The sequence below is a fragment of the Jaculus jaculus genome, chromosome 17 (assembly GCF_020740685.1).
Source record: "Jaculus jaculus isolate mJacJac1 chromosome 17, mJacJac1.mat.Y.cur, whole genome shotgun sequence".
In the NCBI taxonomy this organism is placed as follows: domain Eukaryota; kingdom Metazoa; phylum Chordata; class Mammalia; order Rodentia; family Dipodidae; genus Jaculus; species Jaculus jaculus.
In genome coordinates this window covers 20,192,389-20,220,100 of record NC_059118.1, presented here as the reverse complement: position 1 = coordinate 20,220,100, position 27,712 = coordinate 20,192,389, and the positions used below count along the sequence as shown (strand labels likewise).

Below are 27,712 nucleotides of genomic sequence, written 5' to 3'. Positions count from 1 at the left end.
GCCTCTGCAAATGAACTCCAGATGCATGCATCACCTTGTGCATCTGGCTTATGTGGGTCCTGGGGAATTGAACCTGGATCTTTTGGCTTTGCAGGCAAACAGCTTAACCGCTAAGCCATCCCTACAACCCTTTTTCACTGTTTTTTTTTTCCATGTTCTTCTATAACTTCTATGGTTTCAGTCTTTCCATACTTGTCAAAAGGGTCTCTCAAATTATACTTTTTTTTTTTTTTTTTTTTTTGAGGTAGGGTTTTACTCTAGCCCAGGCTGACCTGGAATTCACTATGTAGTCTCAGGCTGACCTCGAACTCACAGTGATCCTTTTACCTCTACCTTCTTAGTGCTGGGACTAAAGGCGTGTCCAATAGGTAAGAGTGTTTGCTATGCAAGCACGAAGCCTGGATTTGATCCTCCGCACCCACGTCAAAAGCTTTACATGGCATTCAGCTTGTAACCCCAGACTTGTGAGGGGTCGGAGGCGGGAGGCTCACTGGAACTAGCTGGTCAGACAGTCTGTGAAAGAGCAGTTCCAAGTTCAGAGAGAGAGAGAGACACAACTCAAGGGAATATGTTGAAGAGCGACGAAGAAGTGTTCGCTTCTGACCTTCACACCCGTGTATGGGGCTAGCACAGCTGTACACACATGCATATGCTATACACACACACCACTCCACACACATGAAAAACAGCCCCAAATGACAGCACAGATCATTTTTACAGTAAAAAAAAAAAAAAATCAAAAAACAACAAAAACAGGGCTGGAGCAATGGCTTAGCAGCTAAGCGATTGCCTGTGAAGTCTAAGGACCCTGGTTTGAAGCTCGATTCCCCAGGACCCATTTTAGCCAGATGTACAAGGGGACCCATGCGTCTGGAGTTCATTTGCAGTGGTTGGAGGCCCTGGCGCGCCGATTTGCTCTATCTGCCTCTTTCTCTGTCTGTTGCTCTCAAGTAAAAAAATACAAATAAACAAGAGTAGCTAGGATTATAGATCTTAACTATCAGAACTAGCGATCACTTAAAAAAAGTTAAAAAAGCAATGATTGAGGTGGGGAGGTAATATGATGGAGAATGGAATTTCAGAGGGGAAAGTGTGGTGGGGGGGAGGGAGGGAATGACCATGGGATATTTTTCTATATAATCATGGAAAATGCTAATAAAAATTAAAAATAAATAAATAAATAAAGGGGGCTTAGTGGTTAAGGAGCTTTATTGCAAAGGGTAATGACCCAAGTTCAATCCCCCAGTACACACATAATGCAGATGCACATGGTTGCACATGGGACTAGAGTTCGTTTGCTGTGGTTAGAGGCCCTGGTATGCCCATTTTCCCTCTCTCGGTCTCAAATAAATAAACAAAAATAAAAATATTAAGAAAAATACAAGCCAGGTATGGTGGCACACGCCTTTAATCCCAGCACTCAGGAGGCAGAGGCAGGAGGATCGCTATGACTTCAAGGCCTCCCTGAGACCACAGAGTGAATTCCAGGTCAGCCAGGGGCTAGAGAGAGAACCTACCTTAAAAAAATACACTGTAGGGCTGGAGAGATGGCTTAGCGGTTAAGCGCTTGCCTGTGAAGCCTAAGGACCCCGGTTCGAGGCTCGGTTCCCCAGGTCCCACGTTAGCCAGATGCACAAGGGGGCGCATACGTCTGGAGTTCGTTTGCAGAGGCTGGAAGCCCTTGCGCGCCCATTCTCTCTCTCTCCCTCCGTCTTTCTCTCTGTGTCTGTTGCTCTCAAATAAATAAATAAAAAATTAAAAAAAAAATACACTGTAGTTTTCAACGGCGGAAATGACAACTGACTTTCTTCATGCTGTATTCTTGTGTCACGACCTGCCACTGTTTGTGCGGACCTTGGAGTCCACATGGACCCAGCTACACCTCATGGCTTCTCCCCCTTCCAATTCCTCCTTTTGAGGAGCAGCTCCTGTGTTTCCCCCGTGAAGCCGGCCCCTCTTAAACACAAAGTTGGGGTGCTCACCTGGAAGGTCAAGGGCCACAGCCCTGTAGCCCCTCTGCGACAGCAGCTGCAGTGTGCCCAGCTGCACCCACGTGTGGGAGTTAAAGGCCTTTCCATGGAGTAGCACCACCTCCACCCTGCGGGCACACGGGGAAACATGTGGCACAGGCCCGAAGAGCCACCCTTCTCTCTTCCTGGGCTTCTCCACTGTCCTCCCAAGCTCTGAGCGCCCCCCACCACCATACCCGCTCAGCAGGGCTGGGATTGTTTCACGGGACCCACCTTCGCCCACGGTGCAGTGGCGGCACCTCGCGGTAAAAGATGGGGGCGTTGCCTTGGGTGAGACCAGCCAGGACTGTGACATTGGGGCCTCCCCAGAGCCAGGAAGTCTGCTCAAGGGGGCCCGGCCGCCCCACATACAGTAGTAGGATGAACAGGCCTAGGCACAGCAAGGCTGCCTGGTACCGGCTCATGGAGGAGAGGAGCGCAGTCTGGAGGAGAGGAGAGGCAGGCTAAGGAAGAGCTGCAGCCCTCGCCCCTTCCCTTGCACTGGATGAAGACGACTTTCATTCCTTTCCTTAACATAACATAACATAACATAACATAACATAACATAACATAACATAACATAACATAACATAACATAACATAACATAACATAACATAACATAACAAATTAATATAATATAATATAATATAATATAATATAATATAATATAATATAATAATGAGGCCCAGATAGCTCACAGCGTGAGGAAGTATATGATGTCTGTCTGGCATACAGTATGCTTAGGGTCCCCAACATCACTGTGTCAGCTAAACTACTACTTCTTTTTTTTTTTTTTTTAAACCAAAGGGGCTCCAGTATATTCCAGGCAACTCTTTTTTTTTTTTAATTTTTTCACTTATTTTTATTTATTTGAGAGCAACAGACAGAGAGAGAAAGAGGCAGATAGGGAGAAAGAGAGAATGGGCGCACCAGGGCCTGCAGCCACTGCAAACGAACTCCAGATGCGTGCCCCCCTCTTGTGCATCTGGCTAACGTGGGACCTGGGGAATCGAGCCTCGAACCGGGATCCTTAGGCTTCACAGGCAAGCATTTAACCGCTAAGCCATCTCCCCAGCCCTAAACTACTACTTCTGTCTGTCAAGCAAATATGACTGCAGGCCCTGTGCTTGGCCCTCCACGTCAAGCACTCACGGGTCCACAAGAAAATATGGGAGGAGCAGGGCATGATGGCGCACGCCTTTTAGCCCAGCACTCGGGAGGCAGAGGTAGAGGATTTCCCTGAGTTTGAGGCCACTGTGAGACTACGTAGCGAATTCCAGGTCAGCCTGGGCTAGAGTGAGACCCTACCTTGAAAAACAAAACAAAACACTGGGGAATAGATAAGGTTACAGGTCTCTGACATATGAGAAAAATTGAAGGGCTGGAGAGATGGCTTAGCAGTTAAGGTGCTTGCCTGCAAAGCCAAAGAACCCAGGTTTGATTCCCCAGCACCCACGTAAGCCAGTCTGCATCTGGAGTTCGTTTGCAGTGGTTGGAAGCCCTGACACACCCATTCTGTTTTTCTCTCTCAAATAAATTAAAAAAAAAAATTTCAAGCTCAGAGGTGAATTCTCAGCCCAAGCAACAGGTGAGGAACTGGGATTTGAACCCAGGGCTGAGCTTCTAAGCATCAGGCCACACTTGGTTTGGAAGAAAGAAACCATGGAACTGGCAGGTGATGGGAGCGGGGACTGTCGAAGGTGAAAGGCTCAGCGGGGCGTATGGTGCACACCTTTAATTCCAGTACTCAGGAGGCAGAGGTAGGAGGACTGCCATGTGTTCGAGGCCAGTCTGGGACTACAGAGTGAGTGCCAGGTCAGCCATGGCTAGAGTGAGACCCTACCGGGGGTGGGGGGTGGGGGATGAAAGGCTGCAGAGACCTCCACTTGAAGGCATGTTTGGAAGAAACAGTTCTTTTTCTCATGCTGAATATATAATGCTGCTAGTCAGAATGCATTTCAGCATTGATGGGAATATGTCATGGCCATAAGAGCTGTCAAGAGGCAGTTAAAGAGAATGTCAGGGGTGGAAATAGAGTCTCACTCTTTTATTAATTTTTTTAAAGAGTGACAGAGAGAGAAACAGGCAGATAGAGAGAGAGAGAATGGGTGTACCAGGGCCTCCAGCCACTGCAAACGAACTCCATGTGCATCTGGCTTACGTGAGTCCTGGGGAAATCAAGCCTTAAACCGGGGTCCTTAGGCTTCACAGGCAAGCGCTTAACTGCTAAACCATCTCTCCAGCCCAGTCTCACTCAGCCTTTATAGGTCAGGCTGTCCTCAAACTCCCTATGTATAGCCCAGGCAGGCCTCAAATTCACAGCACTCCTTCTGCCCCAGCTTCTCCAATGTTAGGATTAGAGGCATAAGCCACTGCACCCTGCTTTTCTGCGGCATTTAAATAACAGCGTGGGTGGGGGTGGGCTATACCTGTCATCCTCCTGAACCCAAGACGAGCCTCCCTGCCTTGTTCCAGGAGCCCAGTAAATACATTTATGGAGTACAAGCTGGGTGCAGGGTAGGGACAGGAGTTGGGACTTTGTCTTGGGCCACACTCACCTCTCTGAGGCTCCCCGCCCCCCACACCAGGTAGGTTTTCACTCTAGCCCAGGCTGACATGGAATTCACTATGTAGTCTCAGGCTAGCCTTGTACTTATAGCAATCCTCCTATCTCAGCCAGTGCAGGGGTCAAAGGTGTGCACCACTACGCCCGGCTTTCCGTCCTCTTCCTGACCATGGGCAGCCTAGGACGCACGCCTTCCATGCGGCGTTAGCTCTGATGTGGGACTTTTCTTAGTGATCTGTCCAGGGCTATCCTGCATTTCTCCCAGACAGGGGATGGGGGAGAAGGGGTGTCACTTGTTGCCCTGGCAACCCAGGGCTTGCGTTGATATTAAAGAATTCTAAGGGCCTTACAGGCAGTTGTCCTAAAGAGGAGGATGGGGAGTGAACTGTGACTGCCCCAGTGTGCTAGAACACGCAGCGACAAGGAGACCCAGGCGTCGACAGTGTACAGACATGTGGTCTTGCTGCCACGTGCTTTGCTTCTCAGCAAGCAGTTCCCAGAATGCACCGCAGCCTCCTTGCACACCCACACTGGCCTGTGCGCGCAAACCCTTACAAAAGCACCCTCAAAGTCATGCACGTGGGCAGGTGCCAGGCAGGCAGGCAGAAGCATATATACATCCTTTGAAACCACATGCAGGCCAGGCATGGAAGCCCGCATGTGTCATCCCAGCACTGGGAAGACGGAGGCAGGAGGATGATGACTTGGGGTCATCTGGGCTATGTAGTCCTTATCTCAAAACAAATCACAACTGCCCCCCCCACAAAACTTTACACACACACACACACACACACACACACACACTCACACGAACGAAGCACAGTGTTAGGTGCCAGGCCTGATAGCCCAACACTGGGGAGATAAAGCAGGAGAATGACTTCACATCTAACGCCAGCTACGGTTACATAGCAAGACTCTGTCTCAAAACAAAACAAAGCAAAACAAAACCCAAAAGCCAAGAAAACAGAAAGGAATGAGGGAGGGAGGGAAGGAGAGAGGAAGAGGGAGAGGATAAAGAAGGAGCAAAGTGAAAGCGGGCTGGAGAAATGGCTCCGTGGTTAAAGGTGGTGAGTGCCTACAAAGCCTGCTGGCCTGGGGACGCTTCTCCGCTACCCTTGTAAAGGCAGGCGCACAAGGCGATGATTGCAATTTGGAGTTTGTTTGCAGCGGCAAGAAGACCTTGGTGTGCCCATTCTCATATTCCCTCTCCATCCCTCTCTCTTTCCCTCCTTGCAAAAAAAAATTAATAAAATAATAAAACACGGAAAAACACAATATATACAGCATGGTGGTGCAGCTGAGGCAGGACTATCAAAAGTTCAAGGTTAACTTGAGCAACTTAGTGAGAGAGACTCTCTATCTATCTAGACTATTGAGCAGGCCCTGGTGTCAATTCCCTCCAGTATAATACACACACGAAAGGAAGAAAGGGAGGGAGGAAGGAAGGAAAGAGGGAGGGAGAGAGGAAGGAAGGAAGAAAAGGGGAGGGAGGGAAGAAGGAAGGAAGGAAAGAGGGAGAGAGGAAGGAAGGAAAGAGGGAGGGGAGGAGGGAGGGAGGAAGGAAGGAAAGAGGGAGGGAGGGAGGAGGAAAGAGAAAAAAAAGAAAAGAAGAAAGGAAAGGAAACGAAGAAAAGAGAAAAGGATGGAGGACTGGAGACTGGAGAGATGGCTTCTTAGTGGTTAAGTCGCTCACCTGCAACGCCAAAAGGACCCAGGGTTGATTCCCCAGTACCCATGTAGGCCAGATGCACAAGGTGGCACATGAGACTGGAGTTCGTTTGCAGTGGCTGGAAGGCCCTGGGGTGCCCATTCTCTCTCTCTCTCTCAAGTAAATTAAATAAAAGCTAAAAACACGATGGGGCCGGGCGTCGTGGCGCGCGCAGAGAAATACACACGGGTGACGTACAGGCAGACAGGGGACCCGCGCACGCCGCACGGGCGCCGCACAAACACACGCCCCCGCGCGGTGCAGGCTGCCTTCCCCGGGCCTCCTCCCCAGGCGGCGGGGACCAGAATGACCTACCCCGGGCCACTCTGCGGACCTCCTTCCCCGCTCAGGGGTCACTCACCCGGCTGCAGGCAGGGATGACCGGATGGGCTGCCGTGGGGCCGGCCCCGCCCAGGCAGGGCCAAGCGGCCAAGCAGCGGAGCAGCGCGGCCGGGACCCAGCGCAGCGTCCGCCACCCGGTCTCGGTTACCGGGAGGCGAAAGCGCGGCCACCGACGTGCGCCTGCGCAGTCCACACTCCTGGGCTGTTATCCGATAACCTCGGAAGAGGTTGGGGACTGGGGTAAGGCGGACTCAAGTGCACCGAGGCCACGTTGGGGATGTCACAGGACTTAGGGGTATGTCAAGCCTCAAAACAGTGCCTGGCACGGAGACCACCTTGTTTACTTGCACAATGCTAGATATTATTCATTTATTTGCAAGTAGGGAGAGAGAGAGGGAGAGAACTAGAGAGAGACAGAGAATAGGTACGCCAAGGCCTCTGGCCACTGCAAAAGAACTCCAGATGTGTCCGCCACTTTGCGCATCTGGCTTTACCGCGGGTGCTGGGGAATCGACCCAGGGTCGTTTAAGCCTTTTGCAGACAAGCGCCTTCACCGCTGAGCCATCGCTCCAGCCGAAGATATTATTGGTTATTGTCACGTCCAGGCATTTCCCCGGCCCCCTTCCCTCCTCCTCTTCTCCTCTCTCCCTCTGTCCGAGGTGGCTCCTGCTCCGTGGCCCCCAACACTGGATGAAGAGTCATCGCCTAGTCTGTCCTAGCTCAGGGCTCTGTGTGGCAGCAACCGGGCCCAGAGAGGCCTTGAATAGTGCATGGCGTGGGATTCACTACTTACCGGTGGTACTCGCCGAAGCTGGCATTATTCGGACTCATTCTACAGGTTCAGAAACAGGCTCTGAGCCATCAAGGAAGCGATCGAGGCCACCTGGTGCGCACTGTGAGGCGCAACCTTGCACTCAAACATTCTGGGCATTTAGCTACAGGCTTGACTTGGCGCTGGGGTGCGGGGTGGTGGTGAGGATTATAAGGGACAGCAGATATGTGACGATCGGAAAGCACTGAGGGGTTTGGGGAAACCGGCAGGCGACAGAAGAACCCCAGGGGTCCAGAGCGCGCAAGCGTCCAGCTGCAGTTTGTGGCCACAAGAGGGAGTACCGGAGCACGGCCCGCCCCGTGTCCCCACCCCCGGTCCAGCCCCTTCCCTCCCGAGTCACCGGCAAGTCCGTTCTCGCCCGCCTTCTGCGCAAGACCTCGAATATCTCCCCAGGTACCCACCCTCCACTCCCGGCCCTATCTTCAACTTTCCAGTAAGAACCCACCTACCCCAAGTTTTCCCATCTCAGCTCTCTAGGTCGCCTCCCTCTGTCTCCACCTTTCTGTGTTTCCTCCGGATCCCCAGAGCAGGAACTGTGGTGTGCCTAATGGGCCGAGCGAGCCCCGCTGGGGGATGGGGGGGTGTGTCTGTGGGTGGGGGGCGCACCGGTGACCTTAGGTAGCATCACCCGGTTGTGCTCCAGCGGTGGCCAGCGCGCTCTGAGACCCGCATCCTTAGTAGTCAGGAACTCCAGGGTGTTGTTTTCAGCTGATTTTTGTTTGTCTTTTGCCTCTGGAAAGTGAAACTGTACCTCAAACAAACTTGGGTTCCCTCCTGCAGGCAGTGCCAGCTCACCCGCAGTAACAGAGCGCGGATGATAAACAAGACAGCGAGGCATTCCCGCACACTGAGTATTACCCGTGGCCTCGTTTAATCCCACTCACTCCCTTCCTATGAACTAGTACTATTGAATTACACCTCTTTGTGTAAAAGGATAGCAATGAAAACAATAATCATTAACAGAAGCCCTAAATATTCTTCGGTTCTGACTGCCAGCAGGCACCCTAGCTGTTGTCTTTCTTTTTTTTCCCCTTAGTTTTTTAAGGCAGGGTCTCGCTGTAGCTCAGGCTGACCTGGAATACACTGTGCAGTCCCAGGGGGGTGGCCTTGAACTCACGGAGATCCTCCTACCTCTGCCTCCCGGGTGCTGGGATTAAAGGCGTGAGCCACCACGCCTGGCTTCGCTGTTGTTTTTCTTTTTTCTTTTCTTTTGATTTTTTTGTTTTTTTCGAGGTAAGGTCTCACTCTAGCCCAGGCTGACCTGGAATTCATTATGGAGTCTCAGGGTGGCCTCGAACTCACAGCGATCCTCCTACCTCTGCCTCCCGAGTGCTGGGATTAAGTGGCCGCTGTTGTTTTTCTTGATCTAAATGAGCTTTCAGATCCTTGCCACACTTTACTGTTGCCCCATGTTTCAGTTAAGTAAACTGAGGCCTATGGTCACATAGTTGAGTGACAGGCAGGAATAATACCCTAAATCATGGTCTTTGGAGCCTTGGGTGGTCTCTTTGCTGTTCTCTGCTGCCCCTGGGCAAGATGATCTGTCACCCCTCAACAGCCTGGCTTTGAACCGCAGGCCCCTTTCATCAGCTCGGCTGCAGTGGACATGGCCCACGTGGAGCAGCGGGAGGCCACCATCCAGGTGCAGGGCCAGAGCCTCTTCTTCCGAGAGGCAAGGCCCGGCAGCGGGCAGACCGCTCTCTTCTCTGTGTTGCTGCTGCATGGCATCCGATTCTCCTCCGAGACCTGGCAGAACCTGGGTACTCTGCGCAGGCTGGCCGAGGCTGGCTACCGGGCTGTGGCCATCGATCTGCCAGGTACTTAAAAGGGGAGCTAGATGCCTAAGTCATCCTGTAGGCAGAGTCCTGGGCTAGGTACAGGCGGAGATGGGGACCCCCCCCCCGACTTCCTTTCATAACCTGGACCGCCAGGCCCCACCTCTTGGTGGCAAGTGTGTAAGGGGCAGCAAGGCTAACCTGATCTGGCATGGTTTCAGGCCTCAAGAGCAGGTCCCCAGCTTAAGCAGGACTATTTCCAGCAGTGGGCTGGGCTGAGCTTTGGGGCAAAGGTCTGAGCAATAGTTGTTATGAAACTGACTGACCTGGCTGAGGGTGGAGCTCTCCCTGCAGAAGCACACCCTGGCTCCTGATCTCAGGAACCTGATCTGGGGTCAACTGTTCACAGCTAAGGTGCCTTTTATTTTTTAATTTTTTTTTTTGTTCATTTTTATTTTTTTATTTGAGAGTGACAGAGAGAAAGAGGCAGATAGAGAGAGAGTGAGTGAGAATGGGCACGCCAGGGCTTCCAGCCACTGCAGACGAACTCCAGACGCGTGCCCCCCCTTGTGCATCTGGCTAACGTGGGTCCTGGAGAATCAAGCCTCGAACCTGGGTCCTTAGGCTTCTTCATAGGCAAGCGCTTAACCGCTAAGCCATCTCTCCAGCCCTAAGGTGCCTTTTAAGCAATTAGTTTTCACAAGCTTAAGTGAAAAGGTGCTTTACTGAGTCTTCCTTCCTTTTCCTCTCTTTATTTAAAAATTTCGTTGAAGGGCTCAAGAGATGGCTTAGTGGTTAAGGCGCTGGCCTGTGAAACCTACGGACCACGTTAAGACTCTTCAGGTACCACCTAAACCAGATGCACAAAGGTGAGGCCAGGGCAAGGCTGCACAAGTCCACTAGGTGGCGCAAGCGTCTGGCGTTTGATTGCAGTGGTGGAGGCCCTGGTATGCCATTCTCTGTCTCTTGCTCTCTCTAAAAAATAAAAATAAATAATAATAAAAAGCCATGGGAGGCAGAGGTAGGAGGATCGCCATGAGTTCAAGGCCACCCTGAGACTCCATAGTGAATTCCAGGTCAGCCTGGGCTATAGTGAGACCCTACCTCGAAAACAAAAAAAAAATTCCTTCAAAGCAGGGTCTAACTCTAGCCTCGAACTGATGGCGATCCTACTGCAGCCTTCCAAGTGCTGGCTATCCCCTTTTTATGTATGGTGTGTGTGTCATGTGTGTATGGGAGGCGCACACATTACGTGTTTGTGTACTGATGTGCGCCCATGTGTGTGTATAGGCAAGAGCACAACCCCAGATGTCATCCTTAGGTATGCTGTCAACTCTGTTTTTATTTTTATTTTTTTTCCCCCCAAGGTAGGATCTCTCTCTAGCCCAGGCTGACCTGGAATTTACTGTGTAGACCCAGGCTGGCCTGGAACTCACAGCGATCCTCCTAGCTCTGCCTCCTGAGTGCTGGGATTAAAGGTGTGTGCCACCATGCCCAGCCATCCACCTCTTTTTGAGACAGTCTCTCAATGGCCTGGAGCTCACCAGTGAGGTTAGACTGGCTAGCCAGTGATCTCCAGGGATCTTCCTGCCTCCACCTTACCCTCGTCTGTATTACAAGGCATGCACCATCACACTTGGCATTTTTACACGGGTGCTGGGAATCAAACTCAGGTTCTCATGCTGTGAAGCAAGCGCTTTAGCAACTGAGTGATCTTCCAGGTCTCCTTTTAACAGAAGGGGGGAACAGAAGCTGAGAGAGGGCTAAGGGGACTTACCTAAGGTCATAGCTGTTAAAAATAGAAAGAAAGAAAGAGGGAAAGAAAGGAAACTTGAATTTTTAATAACAATATCAAATAACAGTAAATGGAGAGTTGGGACTTAGATCTAGACCTATTAAGACTTCAGAGCTCAATTCTTTTTTGCTTTAATAATTATTCATTTATTTGTGCATGTGTGATATAGAGAGAGAAAAGAAATGAATGGGCATGCCAGGGCTTCCAGCCACTGCAAATGAACTTGACACATGCACCACCTTGTGTATCTGGCTTTTTGTGGGTACCATGGAATCAAACCTAGGTCCTTAGGCATAGGCAAGTGCCCTCTGAGCCCTCTCACCAGCCCCAGAGCTCAATTCTTTGCAGGATACTATTGGAACCTGGGCACAGAGAAACTGACCTAGGAGGGCTTCCTGGAACCCTTGTTTAACTACTCACGGCCCTTGTTGCTCCTCACCTAAATCCTTACAGGTCTTGGGCGCTCCAAGGAAGCAGCAGCCCCTGCTCCTGTTGGGGAACTGGTCCCTGGCAGCTTCTTGGCAACTGTGGTGGATGCCTTGGAGTTGGGCTCCCCAGTAGTGATCAGTCCATCATTAAGTGGCATGTATTCCCTGCCCTTCCTCACGATGCCTGGCTCCCAGCTCCGGGGCTATGTTCCAGTGGCTCCCATCTGCACAGACAAAATCACCGCTGCTGACTATGCCAATGTGAAGGTACTGCGTGCGTGTGTGCGCGAGGCACAGATGCCCGTCAGGAGCCAAGGAGGGTCCATCCTTGGGCCTTCCTTAGTTGGGGGCTAGGTAACCCTGTGGTGGCTTCTGGGAGGAGCTACTTATTTCTCCTTTTTTTAAAAAAATATTTAATTAATTTATTTATTTGAGAGAAAGAATGGGTGTGCCAGGGCCTCCAGCCACTGCAAACTAACTCCAGATGCATGTGCCGCCCCCTTGTGCATCTGGCTTACGTGGGTCCTGGAGAGTTGAACAGGGATCCTTTGGCTTTGCAGGCAAACGCCTTAACTCCTAAGCCATCTCTCCAGTCCCCTACTTCTCCTATTTTATTTTAAATTCTCCTTTTTTTAAAAAAATTTTTGTACTATTTGAAGGGGGAGGGAGGGAGAAAATGGGCACCCAGAGCCTCTAGCCTCTGCAAACGAACTCCAGACACATGTGCCACTTGCTAACGTGGCTACTGGGGAATCGAACCTGGGTCCATAGGCTTCACAGGCAAGTGCCTTAACTGCTAGGCTACCTCTCCAGCACCTGCTCCCCCCCCACCAATTTCTCCTTTTGTAGATTACTATGCCAAGCCCTGTACTGAACCAAGGGAGATGCAAATGCATGCCCCTTTTCACTGGACCAGCTTGTCTCTCTTCTTCAGGGCAGCCCAGCAAGAGACTTAAAGTGGTGGGGACAGCTGGTGTGTCAGCCTCCACACTCTTGACGCCGTTTCCTTTCTCATAGACCCCATCTCTGATTGTTTATGGAGACCAGGATCCCATGGGTTCCACCAGCTTTGAACACCTGAAGAAGCTGCCTAACCACAGGGTGCTGGTCATGAAAGGGGCAGGGCACCCCTGTTACCTGGACAAACCCGAGGAGTGGCATAGAGGGCTGTTGGACTTCCTGCAGGGCTTGGCATGAGGCCCTGCCATGCTGTTGGGGATGGGCTGCCTGCCTTGGGACCTGGGGCTCTCTTTTCCTCCACGGGTTCTGTCTGGCTCAGGAGCCACATGCAGCAGGTGTGTCTGTGTCTGTCCGGGTTCTTGTCTTTTGGAGTGGGGGGGGTCTGTCTTTTCTGCTTTTCTCTTGCAGTTTCAGGCTGAGGAGATAAAAAAAATCAAAAGGAGCCGGGTGTGGTGGCGCACGCCTTTAATCCCAGCACTCGGGAGGCAGAGGTAGGAGTATCACCGTGAGTTCGAGGCCACCCTGAGACTCCATAGTGAATTCCAGGTCAGCCTGGGCTACAGTGAGACCCTACCTCAGAAAACCAAAAAAAAAAAAAAAAAAAAAATCAAAAGGAAACATTTTCAGGATTCAAGGGACACCATCTGGTGGCGGATAATGCAGAAGCTTTTCCTATAGCCGTTCCCGTCTGGCTTTCACTTCTTCCTTGCTTAGTAATCTTCCCCTCAGTTACCCTGCAGGTCAGTTATTTCCCCCCACCCCACACACTCTATCCCTCTTAGGCCATAGCTAGTACATACATGCATGCATGTATGCATGGTTAGAGCCATCCCTATTCGCGTATGGGACCCCTCACTTGGGAGCAGCCCACACGTTCATGTACTTTGCCCAGCCTGCGCGCACAAGCGTTTGCACAAGTACATGTACACTTCCAGCCATGCAGACCCTTCCTGCTAGGGAAGGTGGGGACCCAGCCGCCTCACGGGTAAGAGCCTCTCTCGCCAGGCTTCGGATGTAACCTGCCCTAGACTTCTCTCTCTCTCACCCACAGGTTGCACTTGGTCCCAATCCTGAATTGTCCTTCCTTCTTCCCCCCCATACATTCCCCTCCCCCCCCCCCGCAACCCCAGAAGGAAAGGTAACACCCCTGTCTCTCACATCTCTCTGCTTTTCTCCCCCCCCCCTTTCCTTTTGGGCGCTGCACAACTTCCCCAGGTTGTCTGTCAAGCCCATGTCTTCTCAGCTAAGCTTGTTTTCAGCTCTGAAGTTTGCCCCGGGGTGGGGGAAGACAAGACTGCCGAGGTCCGTGAAATAAAAGTGATGCAATTAGACCCCACAAGGCCATTCTTGCTGTCTCCTGAGCGCCGCCCCTCCCCCTCCCCCTGGGACTGCCACCGTAGGCTCCTCCCCCACCCCGACGGGACCAGATGGTCCCCCCCCCCTGCCCTTTGTCCACCAGGCCAGATGGAGGGAAAGGGAGATTGGATTCCCCTCCCCAACCCCCCCCCCCCCACACATACCCAGGTGCCAAGCAACTCTACTGCGGGGGGAGGTGGAGGTCAGTAGGACCAGGCTGAGCCGATTACAGAGGAGGGGTGTGGGGGGGGGAGGAATATTGCCTGTCTGCGGTGGGGGAAGGGCAGACTCAGCTACCCCCCTTCTCCTCCTCCCCACCCCATCCACCCCTTTCCCAGTAAAGGACTGAATGACTCTCTGTCCCTTGCGACCCCCTAGCTGCAAGAGATGCGTTCTGGCTGTAGATTTCAGGGGATCACAGGGCAGGATGCATAAAGGCCCCCCCCCCAAAAAAAAAATCACCACCACGGTTCTCAGGCCCCTCCTCCAGTAACCCATCCTACGCGGACAAGGGCCGGGCCGCGCGGTGCGGTGCGGAAGCTGTCGGGGGACGGAGGGGCGGGGGAGAAGCAGGTCTCGGTGGGCAACGAAGCCGGAGCGGAGGATGGTGCAGAAGCTTAAGACACAGGGGCCAGGGCTGAGGGTCCGAGGGTGGGACCCCCGAGCCGGGAGCCAGGCGCAGCTGCCCGGAGATCGGGGCTTGCGGGGGAGCGGTGGGGAGGGGGGGGGGGGTTGCTCCAGGCTCTGCCTTTCCGTCGCCCCCTACCACCACCCTCCAACCCACCCACCCTCACCACGCCTGGTGCCAGTGGAAGCTGCCGGGGCGGGGGGTTGGGGGGGTGGGGGGTTGGGAAGGGGTCGCCGGAGCTCTTCCGGGAGCGCTTGGCCGCCCGGGGCGCAGCTCGGGGCGGGGCACGGCGGGGCGGGGCGCGCGGCGGCTGCGGCACTGGGGCGGGCCCGCCGCGCTGTAATCGGATCCCGGGAGAGGGGCGGGCCGGGCGGGCCGGGCCGAGAGTCGGGAGGAGGAGGAGGAGGGTGGTGGTGGTTGGTGGTGGTTGTTGGGGGGGGGGGGGGGAGGATGGTGATGGGGGGGGCGCGGAGCCGGGCTCCGGGCCGGCCGGGCTCCGCGCCTGTCAAACCCCTCATTGTTCGCAGCTGATGTCACTCGCAGTTGTGAGCGGCCGCCTTTCCCGGGGACAATGTGGGACTGAGCGGCCCAGCCGCCGCGCCGCCGCCGCCGCCGCCGCAGGACAGCCTCCGCGAGGTAAGGCGCGGGGGGCCGGGCGGGACGTGAAGTTTTACAGCGGGGGGGTGGGGGAGGGAGGTGGGTGGGTTTCGGCTGGGGTGGGGGTGGTGGCTGGTGGCGGGGAGTCTGCACCCATGTTGCACGGACTAGGCCCTTGGGGAGATTGCAAGGAACGCGTTCCCTGTCCCACACGGCTGAGGCCTGCACAGGTGGTGGTGGGTCTCACCGTCTCACCCCCACCCTCCGATCTGCTAGAGCAACACGGTCGTCCCCCCCCCCCCCCACTTCAGGGAAGGGTTTCCTAGACCTGAGGTTACCAGGTTTGAGTTTCCCCATCTTCTCTGCTGTTTCTGGCCTCTTGAGCTGCTCTTTTCTGGATCTCTTGCCTTGGATTCGGGTTCTGGCCCAGCCTCTGTTCTCTGTTCTTGCCGTTCTCCTGCAGCTCCTGGCTCGCGTGCACACGCACGCACACACACACACACACACCCCTTCCCGTTCTCTGCAGTCTTTGCAGGAGCCAGACACAGACCTCTAGGCCCAAGGGAGATGGAGATGGTACTTGGGGGGGGGGGGCGCAAAGTGGTACCTCCTTGCCAGTGGCTCTTCTGCTCCTCTGACCTCGTTTCTTGCCTAGGGTCCTGGGGGGTTCGGAGTGGGGGTGGGGTCCGGCTACTTACATTCACTTGGCCCTCATGTACATCTGGCCCAGAGAGGGAGGTGTCGGCCGTCCTCACTCCCCTAGCCCAGGCCCGCCATCTTGAGACCTGTGGCACCCCCAGGGCCCCGCCCCACCCTGGCACCCAGGGGGAATGGTCTTCAAGGGGATGCCCCCCTGAGTCACTTGCATCTCTTCCTCCAAGAGTGTTGGGGAACTGGGTCCCAACGAAGCCCAAGGATGATCACCTTCGCGATGAACCAGTAGGACATGTGTCCCCAGAGGCCCTCCTTCCCTTACAAAGAGCTCTTACACACCACACAATCCCTGGGAGCTGAGCTCGGGACCTCACTGTTAACAGGGCTCATCCTGGTGGCTTTAGGGCCGGCACCTAGGGGGCCCTCATGATTCCCCATTTGAGGATCTCACCCCTTCAGGTCCTGGAACCCCCACCCCCCCCCTTTCCTTAACTTCCAAAGTGTCCCCATCCCAGCCCCCACCCGCCGCCTTCATCAACATGCAGGCTCAGGCTGCCCAAACACAAGGAGATTGTTCTTCTTGCATGCTCAGGGTGGGGGGCTGGGAGCAGGCTGCGGCCCACACACCCTGGCAGGCCCAGGCCGCAGGGAGACCGGCCTGCCCCACCCTGTGTCGGCTCTCGCTCGCTCCAGCCTCCATCACCGTTGCCCGGCGGTGCTGACCCCTTGAGGAAAGAGCCGTAGACGGACGGGCAGGTGTACCCGTGCGTTCTTTTCGGTCCTCCCATTGCCACTCACGCAGCCTTATAAACAACTTTCCCTCTGGACCTCAGGTTCCTTCCTCTCTTGATTGGTGTTGCCTCTTTAGTTGTGATTGGCCGAGTCCACCTCAACGCTGTGAAACCTGTGTCACACTCCAGTACTTCTGGCTCCCCTTCCTTTTGGGAGGAACCTTCTCTGACCCCCCCACCCACCCACCTAGAACCCTCAAGTGCCTCACCTCAGCAACCTGCATTGAGAACCCCTAGATGTGGGAAAACAACAGGAGCTGGATGCTGGGAGGAAAATTGGAAATTCTGGCTAGGCAGGTCCTGATTGTGCTCATGTGGCTGTTCTCTTAGTCCCAGGACACTGGGCCTCAAATATCTCCCCCCTCCATACAAGTTCTGAGAACCCTGACTCTTCTCTCTGCTCCCAAATACACAGGGCCAGTCTCAAATTTCCTATCTTCCTGTAGCAGAAAGAGGCTCAGAAGCGCCCAACTGGGACTCAAAGCTTTGACTTGCAACTATATTTTTCAGGAGGCCCAGAGGCCAGAGGGATTTTTATCTGATGTAGAAGGTTGGGGGAGGGTACCCCCAGAGGAGGAGGCCTTTGAGAGGGATCTTGTCAGATGAGCATTTCAAGCTAGGTCATCAGCCAGGGCAAAAGCTCAGAGGCCTGAAGGTACTAGGCCTATTTAGGGGCCCGATGTTTACGGGGAACGGGGGAGAGGAGACTGGAGAAGGCAAGGGCTGGACCATGAAAGGCCTCCATTGCCTGCCCTTGGAGATCAGGCTTTACTCCTTGGGCACTAGGGAGTCATGGAGAGCTGCTGAGTAGCTAGGTGAGCATGCAGTCTTCAGCATGGACAATGGCGTTCTCACCTTGGGGGAGACAGTGAGGGGATGGGTACCAGAGAGTGAGGCTTACACCAGTGTGGTCCTGCCTTGGTTTCCCTTGCCTGTGACGACCCTTGGAGAACTTCGAAGGGACGGTAGCATTTCTGACGCCTACATCTCCTCTTCCCTGGCATTTTATGAGCCAGATCTGCATCAAGAAACAAATGTGGAGCTTAAAGTCCCCAGGCTGTCCCACGAGTGCCCACTTTCCCATCCTTTCTCTTTCTGCTTTCTTGAGAGGCTGACGCTGGACCCATGAGTCTGAGAATGCTGGGAAGATCCTCCTCCCCCCCCCCCCCTTGGTTTTTCTAGGTAGGGTCTTGCTCTAGCCCAGGCTGACCTAGAATTCACTAGATAGTCTCAAGCTGGTGCTGAACTCACGGCGATCCTCCTACTTCTGCCTCCCTAGTTCTGGGGTTAACGGTTTGCGTCACCACGCCCGGCATGCTGGGCACTTTCGTGGAGACCAGGTTGATCATCCCTAGAGTAGGGGATGGGCATCAGGAGTCACAGGAGCCCTCAGCGCTGGCCCCCTCCCCCCCTCCTAGGCCCAGCAGTCACCCTCATGCCACACCCTGCTGTTGCCCGATGCTCAGTGTTTCTCAGCATCACTGGGTGTGGCCAGTATGGCTGCCTTTGGAGCAGAGACAGGAGGAGGCTGCTAGGTGGGTAACTGGAAATGCTCAGGGGGATGTAGGGAGATACGAGATGGGGTGAAGCTATAGACTGGATCCCCTACCTTCCCTAACCCAGGTGGGTCCACGAGGCCCTAGCTGGTCCAGACACTCTAGCCTGCCAAGCCAAGGGAATCCCCCAAGGGGCGGGCCAGTCTACTTGAGTCAACTGGCCCCTGGAGCCCTCCCCTCCCCTGGATTGTTCTTATACCAGAACAAAGCCAGGGTAGACACTTGATCCCTGCATGTGGGGGGAGCTGGCTAAGCCCCCGGCCCTTTGATTGGGCAGCTGTCATGGGAGAGAGACAGCTGGGGGGGAGGGGCAGGAAGGGGGCAGCCACCATCGCTTACACAGCTGTCACCCCCCCTCCTTCTCTCCCTCCTGCCTGAATGGCTGCAAGCCAGGGACAGAAGGAGTGGGCATTGGGTCTGGGGAGGGGGTGGGTCTAGGGAGCTCGAGGTCAGAGACCTACTCTTAAGTGTGGGGTGATCTGCCGGGGAGCCCTGCTGACCAGGACAGGCTGGGCACCCTCAGAGGTGAGCTGGAGGTCAGTGTGGCATGATGTGTGGCTGCCATGTGGGTGGCCCAGCAGAGACCTGGGACCCACCAGGCTGGAGTAGCAAGGAGTGCCGTAGAACCCCAGTGAGGGCAGGGCTTCGGGAGATGCCCCACAAGGCTGTTGATACTTAGGGTGTCTTGTGTGTACGTGGGAGAACAATCTGGAGACCGGTCCAGAGCCTCATTTACTCTTAAAAGACAAGAAAGAGATGGCTTAGCGGTTAAGGCGTTTGCCTGCAAAGCCGAAGGACCTCAGATGGATTCCCCAGAACCCACGTAAGCCAGATGCACAAGGAGGTGCACGTGTCTGGAGTTTGTTTGTGGTGGCTGGAGGCCCTAGTGCGCCCATTCTTTCTCTCCCTCTCTCTGCCTCTTTCTCTCTCTCTCAAATAAATAAACCAAAATAAATTTTAAAATAAGACAAGAAAGATGTGAGGGTGCCTTAGACCAGGAAAGGCACAGAGACCAGCGACTCTCTAACCCTTGGTCCCCAGCAGTGCAGGTGGGTAAGGGCCAGGACTGGTCTGAGAGGGTTAGGCCAAGGCCACCTATTGAGTTTGGGGCCGTAGGTCTCTGCTGCAGACCTTGGGGGTCTTCGTGGAAGGAATTCCAGCTCCGGCTGTATTCCAGCCCTCCTGCCCCCCTTAATTTTTTTAAATTAATTAATTTAATTTTTAATATTTATTTTTATTTATTTGAGACAGACAGAGAGGGAGAGAATGGGCACGTCAGGGCCTCTAGCCACTGCAGGTGAACTCCAGATGCATATGCCCCCTTGTACATCTGGCTTACATGGCACCTGGAGAATCGAACCTGGATCCTTAGGCTTAGCAGACAAGCGCCTCAACTGCTGCGCAGTCTCTCCAGCCCTCTTGCCCCCCCCCTTTTTTGCCCCAGGGAGCCAAAAGAAGTGAGAAGATGGTATGATGACATTGTCAGTTCTCCCACTGCTTGTCACCTTATAGGTGACCTTTGTACCCCCACGAAATTCTGGAACTTAAGACGATGGTCCTGGATAAACTTTACAAACAGGATAAGCATCCATTACCCACGCAGGGGTCTCCCAGACAAGACAAGCAAAGCCTAGACCTCACATGATGAGGCCTCAGACAACGCTGACTTGTGGGCCAGACTCTGCCCCTGTCTCTGTGACCTTAGGCAGGTTACAGAGCCTCTGTACATTAGCTCCCAGTCTGTGCAGCTCCCCGGCATGTTATGGGCACCTTCTCCGCCCGGCTGGGAACCGAGCCCTGGGGACACAAGGAGAAGGTGGCAGCTTTGGCTCCTGCCCTAAGGGGCTCCCAGGCTTGGCTGTCCAGGGAGACCAAAACCAAGCACGTCATCACAAGTGCTTTGATGGGGGAAGTGCAGGCAGCCAGGGGAATGTCTAGCAAGGGCAGCCAGCGCGAGGTTGGCCAGGATGCCCGGAGGGCACAGGCTCTGAATGTGCGGCTGGTCTCCACCCTGCGGCGAGCCTGTGGCGGTTAGTCAGATGGAAGGAGGAGTGGGCGCCGGGGGGGCAGTGCGCCTAGAAATGTGGCGATTATCCCCACCACGAGGAAAGGGTTTCCTGAGACAAAGCCAGACCAGAAGCCCACTACCCATCCCCACACCTAAACTGCTTGTCAGGGAGACCCAGAAGGGGGCTTTGGAGAGAGTGCCGTGCCCTTTGCCCCTCGCGACAAGATGGACGAGGGGCTGAGCCAGGAACGTGTCCTGGAGTCCTCCAAAGTGCTCTCATCCTGGCACACTTATCTTGTGTGCCCTCACATCTTTTGATTACATTTTTTTTTATTTATTTTTGAAAGCGAGAGAATGAGGACGGGTATTCCAGGGCCTGCAGCCACTGCAAACAAACTCCAGATGCATGTACCGCTTTGCGCAACTGGCTTATGTGGGTCCTGGGGGAATCAAATCTGGGTCCTTTGGTTTGGCAGGCAATTACCTTAACCACTAAGCCATCTTCCTGTCCCATGTCCCCACATCTTTCTGGAGAGAAGGAATTTGTATGGCTAGGGTTTTCTGGGCCAGGGCAGGGCACCAGTTGGTCCTTCCTTGAGTTCAGATCCCCAGTGAGCTCACCACAGAGGCTCAGCCTTGGGGAGGGAGACAACCGCTGCTGAAGAAGGGTTTCTAAGGAGGATTAAGGTTCAGGATTAAGTTGGGGCATGCAAAGGGGTCGCGTGGGAGGGTTGGCAACTGAGCTAATCCCAGCAGCTAATCTCAGGCTCGGCCTTCCTCCATCAGTTCATGGCCTTGACATTCCTGCAACCCACCAAATCCCTCTTTACCCACTACCCACCCAGTCCTAAGGAGACGGAGCCTATCTGCTTTAGGAGTGAGGAAAATGAGACCAAGTGACATGTTTCTGGTCCAGTGGAGTATTCTGGGCAGGAATGTGGCCAGGGCCATGCCCAGTTCATGGCAAAGAGGTTGAAAATGCTGCTGTTAGACTGTTCCCTTGCCTCAGCCCAGTGCTGAGGGCATCTCACCCACAGCAGAGAACCTCTGCTCTAGTGGGTGGGAATCAAATCACCTCACAGGGCTCCTGCCTCAAGCCTTTGCCTGATGAGAGGCAGGGGCTAGAGGGTCCCTCCAAGAACATAGCCACCTTCCCTTCCAAATCGCCATGGTTGAGCTAGCCACTCCAACTCAAGCCAGCCAGGCCCTGGCCTTTGGAAGCTCTTGCCTTTCATTAACATCATCTTTTATTTTTAAATATATTTATTTATTAGGAACAGAGAGAGGAGGCTGGCAAGATGGCTTAGCTGTTAAGATGCACGCCTGTGAAGCCATAAGGACCTAGGTTTAAATCTCCAGGTCCCATGTCAGCCAGATGCACATGGTGGCACATGCGTCTGGAGTTTGTTTGCAGTAGCTAGAGGCCCTGGCATGCCCATTCTCACTCTCTCTCCCTGTATTTAATAAATAAATGAAAACAATTTTTTAAAAAACTCTTTTTTAAAAAAGAGAAGGCTGAAGGGATGGCTTAGCGGTTAAGACGCTTGCTTGCAAAGTTAGAGGAGCCAGGTTCGATTCCCCAGGACCCACGTCAGTCAGATGTACAAGGGGCGCACGAATGTGGAGTTCATTTGCAGTGGTTGGAACCCCTGGTGCGCCCATTCTCACTCTTGCTCTCTTTCTGATTCTAATAAATAAATAAATAAATGAGAGAGAGAGGAGAGAAAGAGGGAGGGAGGGAGAGAGGGGAGGGGAGAAGGGGCACATCAGGGCCTCTAGCCACTGCAAACGAACTCTAGACACATGCGCTATCTTGGGCATCTGGCTTACGTGAGACCTGAAGATTTGAACCTGGGTCCTTAGGCTTTGCAGGCAAGTGCCTTAACCACTAAGCCATCTCTCCCTTTTAAAATATTTATTTATCTGACAGAGATAGAAAGAGGTGGGGGAATGGGCACACCAGGGCCTCCTGCCATTGCAAATGAACTCCTGACACATGCATCACTTTGTGAATGTGGCTTTGTGTGGGTACTGGACAATCGAACCCAGGTCCTTTGGCTTTGTGTGCAAGCACCTAAACTGCTGAGCCATCTCTCCAGCCCCTTTTCTTTTTTACTTATTTATTTTAGATGGGGGTCTTACTCTGTAGCCCAGGTTGGCCTTGAACTCACAACCCTCTGCTTCAGCCCCTGGGCTGGGCTGCTGGAGTTATAGACACACATTACTGTGCCTGGGTTGGAGCAAACTTTCAACCTTAACTTTAACTTGGAGTCCCAGTCCACAGGGATCCTACCTTCCAAATCATGGCTCTCTTCAATTCTTTTTGTGTGATGCTAGAGCTTGAACCCAGAGCATGGTGCGTTCTAAGCAAGCATTCAGCTGCTGGACCGTCTTTCTATCTGTGAGGAAGGGAAGGGTGCTCCTCCCTCCCTCCCTGTCTCTCTGTGTGTGTGTGTGTGTGTGTATGTGTGTGTGTGTTATACACATGTGCATGTAGAGACCAGAGGACAGCTTTGATTGTCATTCTTTCTCTTCAGAAAGACCATCTGTTTCCTTTGAGACAGAGTCTCTTATGGACCCAGAGTTCATTAATTAGGTTAGACTAGCTAGCCAGTGAGCCCAGAGGATCCTTCTGTGTCCTTGTCCCCAGCACTGAGATTATAGGTGCCTTCCACCACACCCACCCCAGGTAGGGTCTCACTCTAATTCAACTGACCTGGACTTCACTGTGTAGTCTCAGGGTGGCCTTGAACTTGTGGCATTCCTCCTACTTGTGCCTCTCAAGTGCCGGGATTAAAGGCATGTGTCACTATGTTTGGCTGCATTGCTTTTTTTTTAATTTTATTTATTTATTTGAGAGTGACAGAGAGAAAGAGGCAGAGAGAGAGAGAGAGAAGAGAGTGGGCGCGCCAGGGCTTCCAGCCACTGCAAACGAACTCCAGACGCGTGCGCCCCCTTGTGCATGTGGCTAACGTGGGTTCTGGGGAATTGAGCCTTGAACTGGGGTCCTTAGGCTTCACAGGTAAGCGCTTAACCGCTAAACCATTTCTCCAGCCCCGCATTGTTTTTTTAATGTGGGTACTGGGGATTGAACTCAGGTCTTCATGGTTGTGAGGCAAGCACTTTACTGACTGAGCTATCTCACCAGCCTGTTTGTCCCTTTAACTCTCATAACTTAAGAAAACAATAATAAATATTTTATTTATTTATTTGACACAAAGAGGCAAGGGGAGGTATGAATATGGGAGTGCCAGGTCCTCTAGTCTTTGCAAACAGACTTGAGATGCATGCACCACTTTGTGCATCTGGCTTTATGTGAGTCCTGGGGAACTGAACCCAGGTCCTTGGGGTTTGCAAGCAAGTGCCTTAACCACTGAGGCATCTCGCCTACTTAACTTTTTTTTTTTTTTTTTTGAGGTAGGGTCTCACTCTAGCTCAGGCTGGCCTGGAATTCGCCACATAGTCTCAGGGTGGCCTCAAACTCATGGCGATCCTCCTACCCCTGCCACCCGAGTGCTGGGATTAAAGGCGTGCGTCACCACACCGGGCTCTCAACTCATAATATTGAGGATAGGGTTTGGCACCTCTTTCATAGATGGGGAAAAGCTGAGGCCCAGGAGGGTTAAATGACCTGTCCAGGGTTACACAGCCAGGGACATATACACAGGCCTACTCTTTAGTCTATTTACTTATTTTGGACCTCAAGGTCCATGCTGTCTCCCTTCTCTGGCTCTGGGGTCCCTATGTAAGAGCGGCCACGAGGTGAGCAGGGCGGCTCTCTGACTTTTTCCACTGCCCTTGCCAGAGCCAGCCAGGCCACAGCGTGGACACAATCCCAGGCCACTGTGGCCCCAGCCCCGCCTCACAGGATGAGCAGCTCAGATGCGGGGCTGGAGGAGGAGCCAGAGCTCAGCATCACCCTCACGCTGCGGATGCTGATGCACGGCAAGGTGAGTGAGGAGGGGGGCTGCCCCGGCTTAAGACGCGGTGAATTCAGGCAAATGTGGTGTCAGTGCTGTATCCCTGGGGTCCCCCTGCTTGGGGTCCAGGAGGGGCTGGGCGTGGGATACTTGTGTTCCTCTGACTCCACTCTTGTCTTTGCAGGAAGTAGGCAGCATCATTGGGAAGGTAGGTGCCCAGTTCTGATGTGCACGTTCCCACCAACCTGAGCCTCAGCCTAGGGTAGGGAGGCGATGACCCCTCGGGCTGACGTTGGTTCTCCGTTTTGTCTCCTGCAGAAGGGAGAGACTGTAAAGCGAATCCGGGAGCAGGTGAGGATGGGCTCAGGGGAGGGGCCCAGGGCCTGTCTTTCCCTTTGAACTGAGATGATGACCGATGATCGCTTGAGTGCCTGTCTGAGAGGTGGTGGTCTCCAGCTTTGGCTGGGGCCTGGTGAGTGGGGCAGGCAGACCCATGTCTGGCACCAGAGGGGAGTAAGACGCCCTGCTGCCCAGTGCTCATCTCGCACTTACAGAGCAGTGCCCGGATAACCATCTCTGAGGGCTCATGCCCTGAGCGCATCACTACCATCACTGGGTCTACCGCAGCTGTCTTCCATGCAGTCTCCATGATCGCCTTTAAGCTGGATGAGGTCTGTGGCCACCCAGGGTGGGAGTCCAAGGGTGGTTGCCTGGGAAGAGCCTGGCTCTGCTGGAGGGAAGCAAAGTTCAAGGTTGTGTTCCCTGGGAGGGAGTCTGGGGAGGGAGCAGCCTCTTGATTCCTTTATAGGAGAGTAGAAAGGGCGCCAACCCACTGTTCCCTTGCTCTAGGACCTTTGTGCTGCTCCTGCAAATGGTGGCAATGTCTCCAGGCCTCCTGTGACCCTGCGCCTTGTCATCCCTGCCAGCCAGTGTGGCTCGCTCATTGGGAAGGCGGGCACCAAGATCAAGGAGATCCGAGAGGTGAGGGGAGAGGGATACCCCGCTCACAGGTAGCTCCCGCCCTCTAACTTGGGAAAGGGGAAGCTCTTAGCCAGGCCAGCCCTTTTCTGACCACACCTTTGATCCTGGCACTTGGGAGGCAGAGGCAGAAGGATCACTGTGAGTCGGGACTGCAGGGTTTATTTATTGAGAGAGAGAGAAAGAGAGAGAGAGTGGCCCCCAGCCACTGCGAACGAACTCCAGACGAGTGCGCCACCTTGTGCATCTGGCTGTAGGTGGGTGCTGGGGAATCGAACCTGGGTCCTTTGACTCTGCAGGCATGCGTCTTAACCACTGAGCCATCTCTCCGACCCCAGTCATTATGTTCTACTTGCAGACTACAGGAGCCCAAGTGCAGGTGGCAGGGGATCTGCTCCCCAATTCCACAGAGCGTGCTGTCACCGTGTCTGGGGTGCCTGATGCCATCATCCTGTGTGTGCGCCAGATCTGCGCCGTCATCCTGGAGGTGCTGCATGGAGTTGGGGAGAGGGCAAGGGAGGGGCCCTCGACTGACTCTCAAAATGCCCAGACCCTTGTGCCTGTGATACCAAGTGGGACAGGGCTGTAGCTGTGGGCTACTGGCTGTCTCGGGCACTCGCTGATAACATTTCCCTGGGGAGCCCCGGGGATGTTTGGAAAAACAAGGGGGGACCTGAGAAGGTTCTGACAAAGCCTCCCTCATTGCCTTCCAGTCCCCACCCAAAGGAGCCACTATCCCGTATCATCCAAGCCTCTCCCTAGGTACTGTCCTTCTCTCCGCTAACCAGGTGAGGGGGACAGTGGCAGGAGTGGGAAACATTATTAAGAGGGCAAGGTGTGGGGGTGTGGGGGGGCTGGGATGGGGAAGAAGAGGGAATTGGGAGTCTGATGAGGGGGCAGAAAGTGATCTGAACAAATAATGCCCTGACCTTTCACCTGCTTTGCCCACCCCCCCCCCCAGGGCTTCTCTGTCCAGGGTCAGTATGGAGCAGTGACCCCTGCTGAGGTGAGTGACCCACAGCCCCGGGAACCCCTTCTTGAACTGCCCCTTCTGACCCTGCTTCTTTGGCCCAGGTCACCAAGCTCCAGCAGCTCTCAGGCCATGCAGTTCCCTTTGCCTCACCCAGTGTGGTGCCAGGTAAGCTATTCTTGCAGGAGGGCAGAGGCTGGGCAGCTCCCTGAAGTGGGCACGCGGGGCCACAGAGACCCAGAGCAACACTGAGTCCTCCTCTCCACTTTAGGACTGGATCCTGGCACACAGACAAGCTCACAGGAGTTCCTGGTTCCCAATGATGTGAGCAAAGGGTTAATTTAAGGGGTTGGGGAGGGGAATCTACAGACCTAAGCCCTGGTTAAAGGGTTAAATTCTGCCTTACCCTTAGCTGATTGGCTGCGTGATCGGGCGCCAGGGCAGCAAGATCAGCGAGATCCGGCAGATGTCAGGGGCACACATCAAGATTGGGAACCAAGCAGAGGGTGCTGGCGAGCGACATGTGACCATCACTGGCTCACCCGTCTCCATCGCCCTGGCCCAGTACCTCATCACTGCCTGGTGAGCATGGGGTGCTGGCCAAGGGTCATAGGTGGGAAGGAAGGGCTGATCTCTCTCTCCAGACATTCCTCTCACTTTTTCAGCCTCCTCTCCTCTTCCCCTGGCAACCATCGTTGCCCTGTCTTCTCCCTGCGCCTGTCCCTCACGTCCTAACCCTAACCCGTCGCCCCTTTTCCCTGGTTCTCCTCCCCACGTTGCTCCTTTTATCCCATGCTACGTTTGCCTGTCCTTTCTGCCCTCTTGCTTCTCTCTTTCCTCCAAACACACCCACCCCTGTCTTTTGGCTCAGCGTGATGGCTTGTATCTGCCCTCAGTGGCCCCTGTCTCACTCCCACCTTCCCCTTCATCTCCCCTCTGTGTCCCTCTCTCCAGTCTAGAGACGGCCAAGTCTACCTCTGGGGGGACGCCTGGCTCAGCCCCCGCAGACCTGCCCACTCCCTTCTCGCCGCCCCTGACGGCCCTGCCCACGGCTCCCCCAGGCCTGCTGGGCACACCCTATGCCATCTCCCTCTCCAACTTCATCGGCCTCAAGCCAGTGCCCTTCTTGGCTCTACCACCTGCTTCCCCAGGGCCACCGCCGGGCTTGGCGGCCTACACTGCCAAGATGGCAGCGGCCAATGGGAGCAAGAAAGCTGAGCGGCAGAAATTCTCCCCCTACTGAGGCCGGCTGAGGCACAGGCTGGGCCAGGCAGGACCACCGGCAGGGGCTGCCTTCGCATCCTCCCCGCCCGAGGAGACTCCACCCTGGGGTCCCAAGCGCCGCTAACGCCAGACGCATGGATGCACCCCCACCCCCACCCTGCCCTGGTCTTTGGAGATCCTCCTCAGAGAGGGGGAAGTTTCTGGCCCAGGGTTTTGGGAGCTGCAGCAGCCCCAGGGCTGGGACCCCACCTTTCAGCCCTGTGCTTGGATGCAGGGAACTTGGGGGGGGGCTCCCTGTTGTCCTGCCATGGGAAGCTACTTATGTACTCTGCATCCCTTTAGGGTGTTTGGCCTGTTGCCCCCGTGGGAATTGGAGGAGGGCCCAGGGGTGGCTGGGCCCAGGCTTCTCTCCACTCCCTGCAGATCCTGCTGTTTCCACTGATACCCTTCTGACTGGAACGGACTGGCTGGGCTTGTCAGGGGGCAACCCAAAGAGGGGGCTCTGCCAGTAGCAGGGGCCGTGGCCTGGGGGCAGGGGCCCAGTTCTCAGCAGCAGACACTCTGTACAGTTTTTTCAATCCCTGTTTTTGAATAAACATTCTCAGCGACCAGAA

At 54.3% G+C, this 27,712-nt stretch overlaps 3 protein-coding genes and 1 long non-coding RNA gene across 13 annotated transcripts in view; 2 read left to right on the top strand and 2 right to left on the bottom strand.

The window, feature by feature from the left end:
• The window catches only part of Abhd14a (abhydrolase domain containing 14A), a 10,815-nt gene extending 2,889 nt beyond the window's left edge, over positions 1-7,926 (bottom strand). Inside the window, exons 1-3 of one of the 6 annotated variants that reach the window (XM_045136775.1) lie at positions 7,908-7,926; positions 2,244-2,452; positions 1,983-2,098 (exon numbers count right to left, since the gene is read on the bottom strand). In XM_045136775.1, coding sequence (XP_044992710.1) covers positions 1,983-2,098; positions 2,244-2,452; positions 7,908-7,922 — 340 coding nt within the window. In that variant the 5' untranslated portion in view covers positions 7,923-7,926. Of the gene's footprint in view, positions 1-1,982; positions 2,099-2,243; positions 2,539-6,599; positions 6,619-6,645; positions 6,778-7,419; positions 7,709-7,907 lie in introns of those variants that run through there. The other 5 variants (XM_004664305.2, XM_045136778.1, XM_045136776.1 and 2 more) reach the window with 5 other exon arrangements.
• On the top strand, positions 6,762-12,917 carry Abhd14b (abhydrolase domain containing 14B). Of its 4 annotated transcripts, none has more exons than XM_045136784.1 (4): positions 6,762-6,866; positions 9,035-9,275; positions 11,482-11,723; positions 12,474-12,917. In XM_045136784.1, exons 2-4 carry the CDS (start codon positions 9,065-9,067, stop codon positions 12,651-12,653), a joined length of 633 nt encoding a protein of 210 aa, XP_044992719.1. In that variant the 5' UTR covers positions 6,762-6,866; positions 9,035-9,064; the 3' UTR covers positions 12,654-12,917. The 4 variants fall into 4 exon arrangements, with proteins under 4 accessions (XP_044992719.1, XP_044992716.1, XP_044992717.1 ...); XM_045136781.1 differs by having other exon boundaries at positions 6,796-6,921; XM_045136782.1 differs by lacking the exon at positions 6,762-6,866 and adding an exon at positions 7,784-7,851.
• On the bottom strand, positions 11,002-15,469 carry LOC123455566. Its single transcript, XR_006633991.1, has 3 exons — positions 15,336-15,469; positions 12,594-12,831; positions 11,002-11,680 (listed from the first exon to the last, which is right to left on the bottom strand). It is a non-coding gene; the product is annotated as an uncharacterized LOC123455566 (long non-coding RNA).
• Pcbp4 (poly(rC) binding protein 4) lies at positions 14,886-27,712 on the top strand. Of its 2 annotated transcripts, none has more exons than XM_045136772.1 (13): positions 14,886-15,036; positions 23,812-23,956; positions 24,111-24,134; positions 24,245-24,277; positions 24,481-24,597; positions 24,776-24,907; positions 25,263-25,391; positions 25,618-25,692; positions 25,866-25,910; positions 25,979-26,042; positions 26,146-26,198; positions 26,287-26,456; positions 27,026-27,712. In XM_045136772.1, the coding sequence occupies exons 2-13, from the start codon at positions 23,876-23,878 to the stop codon at positions 27,090-27,092; spliced, it is 990 nt and encodes a 329-aa protein (XP_044992707.1). In that variant the 5' UTR covers positions 14,886-15,036; positions 23,812-23,875; the 3' UTR covers positions 27,093-27,712. The 2 variants fall into 2 exon arrangements, with proteins under 2 accessions (XP_044992707.1, XP_004664358.1); XM_004664301.3 differs by having other exon boundaries at positions 14,887-15,036; positions 26,829-27,712.